The sequence below is a fragment of the Miniopterus schreibersii genome, assembly GCF_964146895.1.
Source record: "Miniopterus schreibersii genome assembly, chromosome: 3".
Classification (NCBI taxonomy): domain Eukaryota; kingdom Metazoa; phylum Chordata; class Mammalia; order Chiroptera; family Miniopteridae; genus Miniopterus; species Miniopterus schreibersii.
In genome coordinates, this window is record NC_138103.1 from 11,302,280 (window position 1) to 11,319,829 (window position 17,550).

At 52.5% G+C, this 17,550-nt stretch overlaps 3 protein-coding genes across 3 annotated transcripts; 2 read left to right on the plus strand and 1 right to left on the minus strand.

The window, feature by feature from the left end:
- Positions 1-572: 572 nt before the first annotated feature.
- LOC308554487 (serine protease 33-like) lies at positions 573-2,519 on the plus strand (the record flags this gene model as incomplete). Its single annotated transcript, XM_081131718.1, has 6 exons — positions 573-618; positions 998-1,024; positions 1,160-1,322; positions 1,507-1,778; positions 1,989-2,158; positions 2,361-2,519. The coding sequence occupies 6 exons, from the start codon at positions 573-575 to the stop codon at positions 2,517-2,519; spliced, it is 837 nt and encodes a 278-aa protein (XP_080987844.1).
- A 5,186-nt stretch (positions 2,520-7,705) lies between these two features.
- On the plus strand, positions 7,706-13,853 carry ELOB (elongin B). Its single transcript, XM_081132284.1, has 4 exons — positions 7,706-7,784; positions 7,896-8,030; positions 9,316-9,421; positions 13,679-13,853. Exons 1-4 carry the CDS (start codon positions 7,782-7,784, stop codon positions 13,789-13,791), a joined length of 357 nt encoding a protein of 118 aa, XP_080988410.1. The 5' UTR covers positions 7,706-7,781; the 3' UTR covers positions 13,792-13,853.
- A 461-nt stretch (positions 13,854-14,314) lies between these two features.
- Positions 14,315-17,188, minus strand: LOC308554762 (uncharacterized protein). Its single transcript, XM_081132283.1, has 5 exons — positions 16,938-17,188; positions 16,401-16,688; positions 15,207-15,320; positions 14,955-15,068; positions 14,315-14,871 (listed from the first exon to the last, which is right to left on the minus strand). Exons 1-5 carry the CDS (start codon positions 17,153-17,155, stop codon positions 14,862-14,864), a joined length of 744 nt encoding a protein of 247 aa, XP_080988409.1. The 5' UTR covers positions 17,156-17,188; the 3' UTR covers positions 14,315-14,861.
- Positions 17,189-17,550: the final 362 nt, after the last annotated feature.

The window sequence follows — 17,550 nt, forward strand, 5'->3', positions numbered from 1 at the left end:
CAGGCTCCTGCCCCCAGTTTTCAGCACCTGGCCCAAACCAGGCTTCTTTTGAGAATTGCAGGCGTCCCTTTCCTGCCACCTCCAAAGTGCTGCTCAAAGCATCTTTGTTTGAGGCTGGACAGGTGAAGCCGCAGCCCCTCCCTGGTCTCCTTAATCACCCCCTGGCCAGAGCCCCACCCCCTCCTGGCCTTTTAAGCCCCCACATACTCCCCCAGCCCAGTCAGCAGGGAGGGCACCAAGCTGTGAGGGTGAGAGCAGGGTCCAGGGGTTGCCAGGGTGGGTGGGGGCAGCAGTTGGACAATGGAAATAAAAGGTGGGGAAGGGGCTTGCCTGGAGCCTAGGGTGCCCAAGTCTCAAAGGGCATGGGGGCAGGGGTGGTGCCTGGGGCCTGGAAAGCAGACAGAGCCTGGGCCATGGGGATAAGTCTGGGACCAACTAGGGGCTGAGGGAAGGCAGAAGGGCCTCTAGGAGGCTAGTGCTCTAGGCTAGGACCCTCCCTCTCTCTGCAGGCTCCTACCAGAGTCTAAGCCCTGGGCAGTGCCACCTTTACCCAGCCCAGTCCTAAAGACAGAATGAGGGGGACTTCCTGCCTTCAGGTCCTGTTCCTACTGCTGTTGGGTGAGTGTGGGGCAGGGGCAATGGGTGCTGACCACAGGGACCTTGGCTACCAGATGTCCCATCTCACCCCTCTCTGGCCTGGTTCCCATAGAGCATTCCAGGGCATCCTAATCTTGGCTTCAAGGGTTCAAGCTCTCTTTGTCATTGACCTTGGGCTCTCCAAACCCAGATGTGCTCATCTGTGTAATGGGTATAAAATCCCCACCTCACAGTGCTCTGGGGAGAGTTAAATTGGGTAACCTGCTGGACAAAATCCTGGCACCAGACTAATGCAACAACTATGTTCCACCCTCCTTCCTAATCTGTAGCCTCCCTTCCCCTCACCCTGTTATCTAACACCAAATCCATAATCCAGTGCCTTCCCTACTTCCTCCTCCAGGAGCTGCTGGGACGCTGGAGTCTGCAGGTTAGGAAGCCTCAGGGGCCCCATACCCACCCCTGAGCCGACCCCTCCCTAACCTTGGCTCTGTGTCTCCCGGCCCCCGCTTCCCACGCCTCCAGTCCTTCGCCCACCCTCGCCGTCCCCCTTGTCCTCTCGCAGTCTGCGGGCAGCCTCGTGCATCCAGCAGGATCGTAGGGGGCCAGGACGCCCGCGCAGGAGAGTGGCCGTGGCAGGCGAGCATCCAGCACCACGGGGTGCATGTGTGTGGGGGCTCGCTCATCGCCCCCCAGTGGGTGCTGACAGCGGCGCACTGCTTCCAGAGGTCAGGCTGGAGCGAGGGGATAAGGGAATGGGGGGAGAGGGGAGCTTCCCGCAAGGCCCAGGGTAATCGGGGCACCACCTAGCGGAGGCGCGGGACGGTGCCGGCTCCAGGGAGCAGCGCGGACTTGGGGCGCTACTGGAGGTGGAGGAGGGGTGCTCTAAATAGCCCCGCTCCTGTCACGCAGGAAGGCGCCACTGTCTGAGTACCGCGTGCGCCTCGGGGCGCTTCATCTGGGTCCTGCCTCGGCCCTTGCAGTCTCGGCACCCGTGCAGAGGATGCTGTTGCCCCCCGACTACTCTGAGGACCGGGCCCGTGGCGACCTGGCACTGCTACAGCTGCGCCGCCCGGTGCCCCTGAGCCCCCGAGTCCAGCCCGTCTGCCTGCCGGAGCCCGGGGCCTGCCCGCCTCCCGGGACACTGTGCTGGGTCACTGGCTGGGGCAGCCTCTTCCCAGGAGGTGAGGCAGAGGGCGGGCACTGGGGGAACCCTCCCTCTAACCGGGAATCCCACCCACCACTACTTCAATCTGGGACCCAGTGCAACCTCCAGGCACCCCAAACTCCTCCCAGTCCTGGCAAGTTAGATTCCCAGGTGAGGCTTCTCCCACCCACCCTCCTACTGCCACGCCCTCTCTCATCTCTCATAAGTCCCCCTTCTTCCCTCCCAGTGCCACTCCCAGAGTGGCGACCTCTTCAAGGAGTAAGAGTGCCATTGTTGGATGCGCACACTTGCGACCACCTCTACCACGTAGGCACCAACGTGCCCCATGCTGAGCACATAGTGTTACCAGGGAACCTATGCGCTGGCTACACCCAGGGCCACAAGGATGCCTGCCAGGTGCGTGAAGCTGCCTTGAACCTCTGGAGTCCATGCTCCTGTGCCCAGTATCCTACCTCCCTTGAACCCAGGACCAAGGAGGTGCTACCTCCAGGCTCAGTGTCCTGGCTCCCAACCCAGATGCACCACCTGGGGGATGAACCTTAGGACTGCCATCATAGTCTTCAGAGGGCTGGGACCAAAGCTTGCCTTTCTCCTACAGGGTGATTCTGGGGGACCCCTGACCTGCTTGAAGTCTGGGCGCTGGGTCCTGGTGGGCGTCGTGAGCTGGGGCAAGGGCTGTGCCCTGCCCTACCGTCCAGGTGTCTATACCAATGTAGCCATTTATAGCCGCTGGATTCAGGCTTGCCTCAACCACTGATGTGGTGACACTGACCTCGAGTCAGATGCTGGAGCTCCTCAGCTTCTTGGTCCCTCTAGGGACCTGCACATCCCCCAACCCCACCACTTCTGACTTGAGGCTCAGAGGCCTGATAAAACTAAGAAGCCATCCGTCCTTCCATCTCCCCATCCCCTACCTTCCTTGGGGCTCACCAAACCTGAGCTGCCAGCCCTGCTCCAGGAGCCTCCCATGTGTGGGGGTCTCACACTCCTACCTTCAACTTCCTGCTCATTTACCCTCTGCAGCTCCAGCCATGGGTGGGCCTGGGCTCCCAGAGATGGGTAAGTGGCATTCTGGTTTGGCCTGTGTGCCCCTCTTTTTCTGGAGGAAGTCAGGGAGATTCGAAGTACAGAGGGATTCAGCACCAAAGAGATGGTTTTCCATTGCTAGCTTTGAAGATGGTGGTGGTGGGTCACAAGCTCCTCCAGGAGCTGAGGGCAGCCTTGGCTGACAGCCTTCAGGCAAAGGGAAACTGAGCATGGAGGCAAATTCTTCCCCCAGCCTCCAATGAGAGCCCACCAGGCCAAGCCCTTGATTTTGGCCTGGTGAGACCCTACCCAGAGAACCCAGCTGAGCCAAACCAGACTTCTGGCCCACAGAGCTGTGATTTAATAAATTTGTGTTGTTTAAAGCCACTATGTTTGTAGTCATTGGTTACACAATAGGAAATGAACCTAGATTTTGCCCCACCGCAATGAAGGTGCCTTGAGCAGGGTAGGCCTCCACCAGGCTCAGGAGTCTGGGCCTGGAATCATGCCCTCTGCCCAAAAGAGGTTAGGAGCACCCAGGCCAGCCTGGCTGGAGTTTCTGCTGTTGTTGTTTCTGTCATTATCCCATCCATGCCCTGGGGGAGCCTGGGGCTGGGTCCTAGCATTGGCCAGAACCTCCATGCCCAGGACCTCCAACCTCTGTATTTGAAGACTGGCTTAGACCCTTTACAGCTCTCTGCCCACCTTCCTGTGTCTGAGACCTGCCATCTCCTCATTCCCAGGCCAAGGATCACCCATTCCTGTAGATAGAGCTAAGTTTCCAAAGCTGCAGGAAGAGTAAGAAACTTAACAAAACCTGGGAAATCCAAAGCAGCATCTTTGGAGTTGACAGCAGCAGTGGGTGAAGAGGGATCGGGAAGGCCATCATCAGAGATACAGCCAGTGGGGCAGGCCCAAGTGCAGCTGCCCCCACAGAGGCCTAAGCCTGTCTCCCTCCCTTTTCTCCCAGGGGAGAAAATAGCTGCACCAGGTGGTCACTGCTGGGTTGCTGTAGGCCAGGCCAGGCAGTGCTTCTATGGACTGGAGCAGCAGGGAATTCCAGGCTGCTCTTTCCCCCAGGCTGAGGGCCATCCATCTGGTGTAGAGCTTGGCTGTTCCTGGGGTGTCATCAGGGACCAGGGTGCCCAGACAGGGTATGGCTATAACAGACCAGCCTGCAAAAGGCTGTGGGCATATCTGTGGTGGGACCCAGAGGGCCCCTGTTGGGTGATCCTGGCCATTCTCCCATTTCTTTCTCAGTCTGAGGCCAGCCAAGGGATGCCTCCCAAAGCACTGAGATGAGAACAAGCCAGGGGCTGGAGCCATGGTTCCTCAGCCTTAGACTGTGATTTGAGTAATTCAGAGTCGTGTTTCTGAAGCACCACCTGGGGGGGGGGGGTAGGAACTGGGCAGGGCAGGGCAGGGGTCAGTGAATGAGAAGAAATAAGCTACTCCTGGTCAGGCTCTTAGACACTGTGCAGAGGGCTTTACTGGACCATATCAATGGGTTTTTCACCTGAGGCTCTATGAGGTAGGTTTGTTTTCCCATGTCAGATGAGAAAACTGAGGGCCAAAGTCATGTAACTGGTAGATAGGAGACTGGGATTTGAACCCAGGTGGTCTGATTCCAGAGGGAACTAGGACTGGTAGAGGGTAGATTACCCTCTTTGTTGTCTCTACTTCCACCCTAATAATGTGGCCTCCCAGACCCATTCCTCTTGGCTGGTTCCTGGTGTGGCAGCCTTGTGGGGATGGGCAAATTGCAGCACTTCTCAGCCTGGCAGGCTCACTGGCATGACACCCTGTACTGCAGTATCCTGTCAGCAAGGTCAGTGGGGGGGCAGGGGAGGGGTGCTTGGCCCTGCATCCTGCCCCTGGCTTCACCAGACTGCCTGACCTGCCAGGTGAAGACTGTGCCACCTGGGATGGAAAGGGTGGTCCTGGTAACTTCCAAGGACAGGGGATGCTATGCTCCTGTCCAAGGCAGGCATTTCCTAGTTGCCCACCTACTCCCATCTGTGGTGCTGCAACCGGATGGCCTTGTTTCTCCCAAGAATACTGATTCAACCTCATTTCCCCATCCATAACCTAAACTGGTAACACCTACCTTATCGAGGATGCTGGAAGAGTCAAGTTGACAGCTACAGCAATCACGATTCCGCCCACTGAGCATGTATGCTGTACCAGGCATGGATGGGCTCTCATAAGTGTTTTCACATCCCATGTCAAAGGTGGAAAACAGGCCTTGAGAGGTTAAGTGATATGCCCTAAGGCGCACAGCAGGGAAGAGGTGGAGCCAGAATTGAACATGGAAAACTGACTCAAATTCCACACTGAGTTATATCACTTCCCTCATGGAGATTAGTTAGTTGTAAAACACTACAAATGAGAGGCACATTACTAGTGGTCATTTATAATTATTGTTTATTAATCAATGTCAAAAAAAAATAGGAAAAGGCCCATCAAGGCCAAGCCCCTACAGGTTTACTTTGGAGGATACCTGTCGTGAATGTTGGGTGGTTGAGGCAAGGGGGCAGAAAGGGCCGAGGCCTTTCTGGGCAGAGAAGCAAGAGCAGCTGACCAGCCAGCTCACCTGCCATCTTGAGATTCCCATTCTGTCGTGGCCTCTAGGTGGGAGTACATACCTACACCCAGAAAGATCATAGAGCACAGGGGTTTGAGGGGTGGTCAGCCCCTGCTATCCCCTCAAACCACGCCCCCACCCCATTACCACTGTGTAGGAAATATCATTGCACTGAATGATAGGATGCCTGCATTCACCTCCTGCAACCAGCCCAAGCGGACAGAGACACCTCTCTGAAGGGAAGGACTCACCTCTCCCAGGAAGGGGTCACCTGATACAGCTTTAATCAGACACCTGTCATTACTCAAACCCTGGCATTATGCTCTTTGTGCATTAATTCATTAATACTCCCAAATGTCTTAAGGGGCCCAATTGTGTATTCTCTCTTCATGAATGGAAAAACAGGTGGAGGTTCAGTGCCTTGCCCAAGATCACAGTTAAATAACCTGGGGTTTCAACCAGTTGGTCTGCTGGAGGGTGGGTGGGGACAGGCATGATCCTCAGGGGGATGGGGTGGGGGCTAAGATGGCTGCCCCAACCCCCAGGGTAACTCCTGATGAACATCAGCTGGGGCACCAGCTGGGCCAACCCCAAGTCAGTTGTCTACAGGATGGTCTGCAACAAGTACAACTTCAGAAAGATGTACTCAGGCTGCAGCTGGGCCTGAACATCACAGGTGGAGAAGAGCACCCCCCCCCCCAACCCCTGGACTCAGTCTTTATCTGCCTCATTCTGGGAAGTCTACTGGCTGCCTCTGAGAACCTCCTTGGCCCTCACCATTCACACCCCACTTCCCCTTTCCCCTCCATCCTCAGCAACACAGGAACTAAAGCCTCCAACTCTCTGTAAACAAAGATGCTGATATTAAGAAGGAATCTTTCAGGGTGGCCAAGGACTCGCCCCACCAGTTATGTGTCCACCACCTCCTGAGTCAGGGGATGAAGCCCAGGTGGATGTCAGCCTGGGGATGGCATGCTAACAGGGAGCGCCTGCTGCCTTGAGGCCCAAGGAGGGAGGACTCACAGGAGAAGAAGGGACTTCAGAGGGTTCCTGAGGAGCAAGCGGGTAGAAGAAATAACTACAGTTAAGTGTTCAGGAAATGTCTATTTAGCACTAACTCTTGGAGAGGCTCTACGAAATTTTAAAAGGGTCAGTTTCCTATCCTGAAGTGAAGGAAAGTGGACCTTGGTGAGCGAGGTTAGCTGCCCAAAGCTGCACAGTCAGCGTTGGAACAAGGACTTGAATACCAGCTGGTTTGAGCCCAGAGCCTGTGCGGCGAGCACCAGATTGATTCAGGGCCAAGGTAGCAGCATTCTGCCCACTCTCAAGAATTCTCAAATTGCAGCCCCAATAACTGCAGGGCCATCCACTGGCTCCTCTCTCTGGGTGCCACGGCATACAGTCTGATACACGCCAGCAATGACCCAGCTGGGCTCCTCCTCTCCTGGGGAGTGGTTAAGTAAAAGAAAATCCCCTATGCCTCGCTCTAGCATGATTGCAATTGGGGGTGACACAGGACAGTGTCCAACACTGAAGGGCTGAGCTGTCATCGGTAAGGATGCTCCCGTAGAAAGGCAGCTAGCCAGGGAAATAAGCCTGGAGCCCAAGTGCCTAAGGCCCCTGGGGCCAAGGAGTTCCCCTTTGCTCCTCCTAGGCAGCCGAGCACTAACTTCCACTAGGCCTGCTGCTTCTCCCCAGTTAGTTCACCTGGCCCATCCCCTAACACCAACAGCAGCTTCCTGGGGCCTTACAGGCCATAAAGCCTCTCCGAACTAGAGGAAAGACTGACACCCAAGGCTGGGGCGGGGGAAATGGTGGCAATCCTCTACGGTGGCTGGAGGTCCAGAATTTAAAACCTCTTCAAAATGGCCGCCAGAGACCTGGAATCATGAGTCAGACCCCCCAGTACGGCAGCTCAGGTCTCACTGAGATGCGAATGTCCTGCCTCCCTGATGGCCAAGAGGCATATCATTCATTCACTCTCCCTGGATGTGGGAGTAACCTACGCTCACGAAGCGAGCCCCCCATATTAACAAAAGAATGCTGGGCCTGTGCCCAGGGGTCCCCCTAACTGATCGAGATAGGGACCTAGTCTTCTCCACTCCCAAGATGGCGCCACCTCCTTCTCCCCCTCCTCCCACGTCCCTCCCGCGTTCCATCCCCGCCCGACTCCCACCACCTCTGCCACCCGGCCAACCGACAAAGCCCCGCGCCACGGCGCCAAGATGGCGGCCGGCCATACGGCTGGAGCGACCCGCTTTGTGATCACTTAAAATGGCGGCCGAGGGGCGGGTCTTCGGGGGCGGGGCCTCCGGGCGCGGGGGACGCTGGGGGCCAGCGCGCCGGCCGCCGGGAACGGGGCGGAGCGCGGCCGCGCCGGCGCGTCGAGTGGGAGAGGCAGCTGCTGCGATGGTGAGCGGGTGTTGGGGGAGGGGCGCTGGGCCGGGGCCGGGGGCGGCGGGGGCAGCGGACCTCGCGGGGGGGGGCCCGGGTTCCGCGTTTATGCCGGTCCGCTGTCCCCAGGACGTGTTTCTTATGATCCGGCGCCACAAAACTACCATCTTCACGGACGCCAAGGAGTCGAGCACCGTGTACGAGCTGAAGCGCATCGTCGAGGGCATCCTCAAGCGGCCGCCGGACGAGCAGAGGCTGTACAAGGTGCGGCCCCGCTGGTTCCGGGTGGGCGGGGGCCTGGCGAGGGCTGGGGCCAGGGGCGCACTCTGCCGGGAACCGCCGCCCCGAGCCTGGCCGTAGGCGCACGGCGGCAGCGTCGTTGAGGTAAACAGTAGTGGGCGCCGCAGTCTGAACCTCCCCCGCGTAGGGCCGTTGTTCGAACTCGGGGAGATGAAGCACCGATAGCGAGCGCTCGCCCCACGGGAGGTCTCGATTAAGGATGGCATTAGGGTCGCTCGCCAGGCCCTGTGCTCAGCGCCTAGGGCCAACTTCGCATCTGATCCCTACAACGGTCCCACCCGCGACGTGCGGGCTCTTGGCATCCCTGCTCTGTTGTTAAGGAAACTTGAGGCTCGACGAGGTGGCCACTTAACAGCCCAAGGTCATTGGCAGGGCCAGGATTTGATTCCAGATACCCTTAATCCTCTGCAGGCCCATCAAGAATCACACTGCCCTCCCCCAGACACTCCTTAATACTAAGAAATGAAGAGTGTCTGGATGGATGAGTCAGGTCCCACCAGTTCTTCACACAACAGTTTATTACACCCCAACCTTGCTTATACTCTAAAAGCCCCATCCCCACCCCTTCTCTCTTACAACCAACTGGAGTTATTTAGCAAGGATGGCTTGTGGCTTGGGTTTTTCGTTGAACCTGGTGTGTCAGCCCCAGATTCAAGTCTTTGGTAGCATGAGATCCCTCACCTAAGTGTGCTGATCTCATATTGGCTGGAAATGGCTGGGAAACTGTCCTTTCCCTCCAGGCTGAACTTCCACTCCCTTGGCCTTTAAATTTAAAGACTTTTTCTCCCTGATACCTACTGGGGCTTCCCTAATATTACCCTTCCTGCCATCTGTGATAGTTCCACGTTATAACCCTTCACTCATTGAAACCTGGCTGCCCTCAGTTGGGAATTCCAGTAATTCCCATTTTATAGATAAAGAAACTTCACATCAAAAGGATTACTTTGTCCAGAGTGGCAGAGCTGGGATTCAAACCATGTCTGCATGTGACCAGATTGAGTAACTGGCTCCTGGAATTAGATTCACCTGGAGTTTGGGAAAACATTCCAGAGCCCTACTTTGGGAGGTTCCGATTTGGAAAGTCTTTAGTGTAGCCCTGGAAAGTATTTGATAAACTCTGGGGTGGTCCTGGGCCCTATTTGGGGCTGTCTACCCTTTTTGATGCCCACTGTAGTTGCTGACCAGAGAAGTCTTTGGGACTTGACCCGCCTGGGGCCTCTCCTGAAACCCTGCCTGCTTCTCTCCTCAGGATGACCAACTTCTGGATGACGGCAAGACACTGGGCGAGTGTGGCTTCACCAGTCAGACAGCTCGGCCACAGGCTCCAGCCACTGTGGGGCTGGCCTTCCGGGCAGGTGAGCGGAGCAGCCCAGCCAGGCAGGGTGAATAGCCAAAGTTAAGGGGTCGTCAGGAAGCTTGCAATTCTTCAGGACAGTGTCTTTCCAGTCGACAAACATCAGGCAATATCCCCTTGACTGTGTTTGTTTCCCCACACACAAAAAAGAGAAACAAACAAGATGCTTATAGAAATTGAAGCCTATTTCATGAAATATTCAAATATTCCTATTCATGATACCAGTTTACGTTTACAGAGGACTTTTTTACCCTCTTTTATTCCCATCCGCCTTCCCCCCCACCCCTTTGGCAACCATCAGCTTGTTCTCTGTATCTATGGGTCTGTTTTGTTTCTTTATTCGTTTTGGTTTTTTAGATTCCATATATGAGTGAAATTATAGGTATTTGTAATACTCTCTGAGTCCATTCATGTTGTTGCAAGTGGTAAAATTTCATTTTTCTTTAATGCTGAATAATAATTCCATTTTGTATGTATATGTATATACATACATGCACACACACCCTGTCATTTTTATCCATTCATCTACTGATGGACATGGAGGTTACTTCCATATCTTGGCTGTTACTACTAATGCTGCAGTAAACATAGGGATGCATATATCTTTTCAATTTAGTGTTTTTGTTTTCTTTGGATAAATACCCAGAAGTAGAATTGCTGGATCATATGGTAGTCTGTTTTTAATTTTTTGTGGAATCTGCATATTGTTTTCCGTAGTAGCTGTACTAGTTTACAGTCCCACCAACAATGTATGAGGGTTCCCTATTCTTCACTTACCAGCACTTGTTGATTTGTTGATGATAGCCATTCTGACAGGCAAGAGGTGGTATCTTGTGGTTTTAATTTGCATGATTAGTGATGTTAAGCATTTTTTCATGTTTGTTGGCTATCTATATGTCCTCTTGGGAGAAATGCCTATTCAGGTCTTCTGACCATTTTATTTCATTGGATTGTGGGGGGTTTTTGGTATTAAATTGTATGAGTTCCTTATATATTTTGGGTAATTGCTTATTGGTTGTATCATTGGCAGACATCTCTCATTCAGTAGGTTGTCTTTTCATTTTGATCTAATGAAAATGATCAAAACCTTTTTGCTGTTCAAAGCCTTTTTATTATGTGATGTAGTTTTATTTGTTAATTTTTTATTTTGTTTCCCTAGATATGGGAGACATATCTAGAAAGATATTGCTAACAGCGATTTCAAAAAGTTTCCTGCCTATGTTTTCTACTAGAAGTTTTATGGTTTCAGGTCTTACATTTAAGTCTTTAATCCATTTTGAGCTTATTTTTGTGTACAGTGTAAGAAAGTGTACATCACCTCAGGAAAAAAATTCATTTTTTTAATGTATCTGTCCAGTTTTCCCAATACCACTTAGTGAAAGACTGTCTTTACCCCATTGTATATCCTTGCCTCCCTTGTTATGGATTTATTTCTGGGCTCTCCATTTTATTCCATTGGTCTATGTGTCTGTTTTGATTATTGTAGCTTTGTAATAATAGTTTGATATCAGGGAGTATGGTACCTCCCACTTTTAAGATTTCTTTTGCTATTCAGGGTCTTTTGTGGTTCCATATAAATTTGAGAATTAATTCAGAGAAGAATGCCGTTGGTATTTTAATAGGGATTGCACTGAATCTACATACTGCTTTAGGTAGTAAGGACATTTAACAATATTTATCCTTCTAATCCATGAGCAAGGTGTATCATACCTTCCATTTATTTGTATCTTTAGAGTACAGGTCTTTCACCTCTTGGTATATTTCAGGTTTTGGGTTTTTTTTTTAATGTTTTTATTGATTTCAGAGAGGATAGGAGAGGGAGAGAAAGAAACATTAGTGATGAGAATCATTGATTGGCTGCCTCCTGCACGCCCCCTACTGGGGATCGAGCTGCAACCCATGCATGTGCTGACTGGGAATCAGACTGTCACCTCCTGGTTCTTGGGTCCACACTCAACTACTGAGCCATGCCGGCTGTGCAGGTATTTTGTTTTTGATGTAATTGTAAATAGGATTGTTCTCTTTCTTGCCTTTTTTTTGGTTGTTACTCTTCACCCAAGGATATTTTTTCCATTGACTTTGGGGGGGAGGGCAAGAAACATCAATTGGTTGCCTCCTGCATGTGCCCCCAACTGGGGTCAGGGATCGAACCTGCAACCCAGGTACGTGCCCTTTATTGTGAATTGAACCCATGACCCTTTGGTTTGTGCGCTGACACTAACCACTGAGCAAACTGGCCAGGGTGAGGATTTTCTTAATTTCTCCTGATCGTTATTGGTATATAGAAATGTAACAGCCCGGCCAGGCGTGGCTCAGTGGTTGAGCGTCAACCTAGGATCCAGGCGATCGGGGTTCGATTGCCGGTCAGGGCACATGCCCGGGTTGTGGGCTGCAGCCGATCAATGACTCATCGTTGATGTTTCCATCTCTGTCTCTCTCCCCTCCTCTCTCTGAAATCAATAAAGATTAAAAAAAAAAAAAAATGTAACACATTTCTGTATATTGATTTTGTATGCTGCAAAACTTCACTGAATTAATTTATTAGTTCTACTATTTGTGTGTGTGAAGTCTTTAGGGTTTTCTGCACAGTATCGTGTCATCTGCAAATACTGAGTATTTTACTTCCTCTCTGGTTTTGATGCCTTTTCTTTTTCTTGTCATTGCTGTGACAAGGACTTCCAGTACTATGTTGAATAGAAGTGGTGATAGTAAGCATCATTGTCTTGTTCTGATCTTTAGCTTGTTAGCCTTAAAAAGGGCCTTTGAAAATGAAAGGTAACGAGCATTTATTTGAGATTCAAAAAAAAGGATACCTACTTGGGAAACACTGATTCATGCAGAAGCAAAAATTGATTAGGAGACAAAGGCAGTAGGTATTTATGAGAAAGGGAAACAATTACATCAGTGGAAGGAAGTTATTTCTATTGGTGCAAATAACATGGCAATGTTAATTCTAAAGAATGTTTTAAATTTTTAGTCCAATAGTCTTCAGTTATATTTCCAAACAGTTCTTTAGAGCACAATGTTGATTTGGGTCCACCCCAAAGGTTATTTTGCCTTAACATTCCAAAGATTTGAGGCATAAGACGTGCAAGGCAGTTCCTCAGGTGTGACAGCTCTGGCTCTATCTTGCAGTGGCTCCATTTATTTTAATTTTTGACAGGCTTTCACCACTGAGTATATTGCCTGTGGGTTTGTCATATGTAGCCTGATTACGTTGAGATACGTTCATTCTATAGTCACTTTTTGTCATAAAAGGGTGTTCAATTTGTCATGCTTTTTCTGCACCCATTGAGGTGATCATATGGTTTTTATTTTGTTAATATGATGTATCACATTTATTTAGGGGTGTTGAACCATCCTTGCATCCCTGAGATGAATCCCTCTTGGTCATGGTGTATAATTTTTAATGTACTATTGAATCTGTTTTGCTAATTTTTTTTTTTTTAATATATCTCTATTGATTTCACAGAGAGGAATGGAGAGGGGGAGAGAGAGAGAGAAACATCAATGATGAGTGAGTCATTGATCGAACCCACAACCTGGGCATGTGCCCTGACCGGGAATCGAACCCGGATCGCCTGGATCCTAGGTCGACGCTCAACCGCTGAGCCACGCCCGGCCGGGCTGTTTTGCTAATATTTTGAGAATTTTTACATTTATGTTCCAGTGGGCAGAGCAGCTGGTAAAAAAAAAAAGGCCATTTCAGCTAGTTAAGTGCTCCCAAGGCAATGCACAGGGCATTGGGATGCGGAGTGGTTGCTTATATGGAGTGGTTGGGGAATGCCTCTGAGGTGATGTTTGAGTTAAACCCTAAATGTCACTGAATGGCACACTTAGGGCCAGCAAGTACAAAGGCCCTGAGGCAGAAAGAGCTTTATACTGGAACACGGAGCACACAGGACAGTGATTGGACAGACATGCCAAAAACTTGGTATTTTATCCGGAGTATGTTAGAAACTGTTGGAAGATTTCAAGCTGGAATGGTAGAGTCTGATTTGATTTTTAAAATCACTTCTTGGTAGAGAGGGGTAGTGAAGGGAACAAGATGGGTGCAGAGGGTAAGGGAAAGGGCCCCAGGATGGCTTGACTCAGGGAAGGGAGCAGGGTCAATTAGCCCTGTAGAGGTGGGAGACATTCCAGTAGGGCCACTGAATCCAGGCAGTTGGATGTCGGAGGTCAGAAACTCAACATTTGCTTGGAGGTCGCCAGAAGCTAGAGGTGGCCATCCTCTCCAGCTCTCTATTCTCCTCTCCAGATGATGCATTTGAGGCCCTGCGCATCGAGCCCTTCTCCAGCCCGCCAGAGCTGCCTGACGTGATGAAGCCGCAGGACTCAGGAAGCAGTGCCAACGAACAAGCCGTTCAGTGAGAGGGCCTGGGGCCCGCTCCCCCCATGCCCCATTCCCCCCCAATAAAAGAGATTTGGGTGTCTGCCTGGTTGCTGCCTCTTTATACGCACCCTCTCCTGACTCCAGGCATCACGGGTGAGGCTTATTCCCTACAAGATGGCTCCTCGGCCTCTCCTCTTGCTTGCCTGGTTGGCCTGCTGGACCACAGGCTCTCTGGGCCCAACAATCCACCCCAGCCACCCCTCAAAGGCCATGGAGAAAGAACTGGGAGGAACCCAGAGCCCCAGGCTAGTTTTTAAGCCTGCTCCTATCTAGGGACAAAAAGGTTTGAGGCTTTGTTCATTCAGTTGTAGTCCACCCCTCGTCCCAGGCAGCTGCCTCTGGTCCTGCTCAGAGGCCAGAAGAAAAAGTGTAAGCTAGAATCAGTGTGGCTTCAGAGCAGGTTCTACGTGGGACCCACAGTTCCTGGGCTGTAGTCAATAGAAGGGGCAGCTTTTCTCCCTGCCCTTCTCCACCCTCTAATAAAACAGTCTATAGATCCAATTCCTGCATTTCTCATTTTTATTTGACAGAAAAAGTTGCTCTTGCTGTACAGATTTTAAAAAACCAAAATGCCTTTAAGAAACGTGAAGAAAAGTTGGGGGGAAGGGGCCACAATCTCACTGGGGAGCAGTAAGGGCCAACTAATTGTAACTCTTGCCCCTTTCCACAACACTTCACACAAGTTCCCAAGTCCCAAACCATCATCATCTCCCCCTCCCCCAAATTCAGGGGTAAAGGGGGGACTGTGCCTCCCAGACCCTTTTTGACTCCAGGTTGGAGTCCTGAACTGTATCCTCCCCTCCGGCAACTCTCATTCCCACCCACCCCAAACCCCCCAAAACATGTGAACCAGAAAAACTCACAGAGATCAACATTTCACAGGAACAAAGAAAAAAAGGATAGAGAAAGAAGGGAGCCCCCTCAAAATGCTGCCAAGATTCAAGGGGGGGTTACAAGCACCCCCCACACACACAGCTCTGTTGGGGAGAAAGAGGGCACTCCCTGTGGCTCCAGAACTTGGGGTGTGGTAGGATTTCCCAAAAAACATTCATGGAGACCTGCAACAGAGAAGAATGCCATTAATGCAGAGGTCCTAACCAGAGCTCATAAAAGCTCAGTCCTGGAGTATGATGAAACACACCTGGAGGAGCGGTGCCGCACGGGGCGAGGGCTAGGTGTCTCCCTCCTGCGCTTGTGGCCTGGGGAGCGGCTGTCCCCACGCTGACCTCTCCGGGAACCATGCTCACTGCTGCTGCTGCAACACAGAACAGACATCAGACCACATACACACACAACCACCTCTAGCATCTTTAAGCCTGAAAACGGTTTTTCAGAAGTCAATGGCCAGACTGGGCTGGCCATTGGCAGGAGGCAAAAACACCACTGGCCCTACCTTTGTTGGTCCCGTGGTGAGGGCTGGGGCGAGGGGCAGTGGCGCTCAGCAGGCGAATAGCTGAGGGACCGAGAGTCCCGGAGGGAGTCTATTGGCTTCCGGGGGCTGCGGGACCTACGGAGCAGAGAAGATCCCCCATAGTGCCACATTCTTCCAAACCCACCAGCCAGCACTCAGGACCACCCCCCCAGGTCTTGACCACCAAACCTCATACCACACGGGGCAGCCTCAGACCCACCTTTGTCTGCTCACTCACCCATCCGCCCGCATACCATCCACCGAGTGCCCCAGTGGGCAGGGCATGGGGAGGGACGGGATGACAGTGGGGGACACAAAGATAAAGACAGTCCCTGCCCTTGGAGGGGCTCAGTCTGGTGATGAAGGAAGGCCAAGGGAGGCACGCTCAGCCTCATGTGTGGGAAGCAGCCCAGCAGGGACTGATATAGGTAGATCTGGGACCCAGGGGAGGGAGATGAAGGGAAGGGGCAGGGTAGTCTTCTCGAAGGTGCTGTTTGAGCGGAGTCTTGCAGAACGAGGAGTTCACCAGGCGGACAAGGGAATTCCAGGCAGAAGGAACAGCATGTCCAAAGGCATGGGGTTCTCCTTAGACTGCAAGGCGCTGGGTGTGGCTGGAGCAGAGGGCATGTGTGGGGGCGGGCAGGAGAGGAGAACACAGGGCAGGCAAGGCCAGTTGGTGTAGAGCCTCACACGCCATTCCCGCAGAGATGGGGCTTTATCCTGCAGGCCACAGGGCGTCCCAGAAGGATTTGTGGAGTGGAGGGAAGTAACCAGATGTGCGTTTTAGAAAGATTCTTCTGGCTACGTGTGGAAGAGAATGGCGTGGAGGCAGGGAGACAGGGAAGAGGCTGTGGACAGAGTCAGGAGAAGATGACGGTGGCCAGACCAGAGCCCTGGCAATAGCAATGGGGAGACTTAAAAGCTAGAGTCCCTGGGACCAGTCTGCATGTCAGGGGCAGGGAGAAGAAGGAACCTATGACTCCCCAATTTTGGCTGGGGCATCCACTTGGATGGTACAGCCCTTCTTGGCCAGAACGGCACAACAGAGTAAGTGGGGAGAAGAGAACCTGACTCCTCCCATACAACCAGACACCAGAGTCCATGTGAGGCACCCAGCAGGGATCTCACACTCCAGGGTCACATCCCCCCCACCATCTCAAGCAAGGTAGCACTCACCTCCTCTCGCCGGGGGGTGGCTTCTTGGGGCTTGCAGGTTTGGGCAAGGCCTGAGGGTCAGGCTTAGCAGGGGAAGGTGAGGAAGTAGAAGAGGAGGAGGAGGAAGAGGAAGAGGAAGAGGAGGAGGAGGAAGAGGAAGAGGAGGAAGAGGAAGAGGAGGAAGAGGAGGAGGAGGAGGAAGAGCTAGAACTGGAGCTGCTAGTGCGCCTCTTCCGCTTGGCTGGGGTCGGTTCCTGAGGACGTCCCTCTCGTTCAATCTCCTTTGGGGCTGGGGGAGGGCTAGGGACCCTGTGGGAAGAGTGCAATGTCACAAGGAGAGACAAGCTGCCCCAACCCCAACCCTACCTTCCATGACCGGGAGGAAGGGCAATGGGGGAGGGGTGCCTGAAAAAGGCCCTGGGAACTCTCCCAGCCAAAGCCAGAGAGCCAGTGACCCAGTGAGCGTATTCTCTGGAGAGCAGTGGCCCCAAGCTGACCCAACCTCTGCTAACATAAGCAACAGGCTGGGGTCCGCAGCACAAGGGATCAAGGTTAAACCTCAAGAATGACCCTGATGAAGGAATACGGCCCCTGGGCTCAGGTGTGGGTGCAAAGCTGGGTGGTCTCCTTCCTTGGAGAACCAGCTTGGGTAGGCTCCTGTGTGTGTGTGCGCTGGCTGGGGGAGGAGCCGTCCTGCCTGGAGGCAGGAAGAGGGATGGGATGACCTCTGAAGATCCTTCCAGCCCAGGGAGTTCCTCTTGAGGTCTAACTGCCATCCCTCCTGCTGTAAAATTAAGTCCATTTCCTCTAGTTCTGTCCTCTGTAGAGATGGAAAACTTATCATTATCCTCTAGAGAATTAACCTTTGGAGACTTTTCTGTCCCATTCCACCCCCAATCACCCCCACCCCAGCATTCTCTTCTACTCCCAGCTTAATGGTTAAGGTCCCCATACCACCTCAATGAGCCAAGAACCTCTGAATAGGGTGTTCCCTTCCCCATCCCGACCCATCCACAAAACCTGCCCCTTGGAAAAGATCTAAAAGTCAAGTCCCCTTACCTCTTCAGTGCTACCTCAGGTTGAATGGGAAGGCTAGAGCCCTCCGAGTCACTAGAGCTGGAGCCGGAGGAGGAGGAAGAGGACGATGACGATGACGACGACGAGGAGGAGG

Bases quoted from the DNA above. Each gene is read 5' to 3' on its own strand.
- ELOB (XM_081132284.1), top strand. The intron at 8,031-9,315 runs GTGCGGCCCCGC...TTCTCTCCTCAG, and splicing joins ACGAGCAGAGGCTGTACAAG to GATGACCAACTTCTGGATGA. The intron at 9,422-13,678 runs GTGAGCGGAGCA...TCTCCTCTCCAG, and splicing joins GGGGCTGGCCTTCCGGGCAG to ATGATGCATTTGAGGCCCTG.
- LOC308554762 (XM_081132283.1), bottom strand. From the start codon at position 17,155: ATGGCAGTTAGACCTCAAGAGGAACTCCCTGGGCTGGAAGGATCTTCA. The intron at 15,321-16,400 runs GTGAGTGCTACC...TCTGCTCCGTAG, and splicing joins CCACCCCCCGGCGAGAGGAG to GTCCCGCAGCCCCCGGAAGC. The intron at 15,069-15,206 runs GTAGGGCCAGTG...TCTGTGTTGCAG, and splicing joins TCACCACGGGACCAACAAAG to CAGCAGCAGTGAGCATGGTT.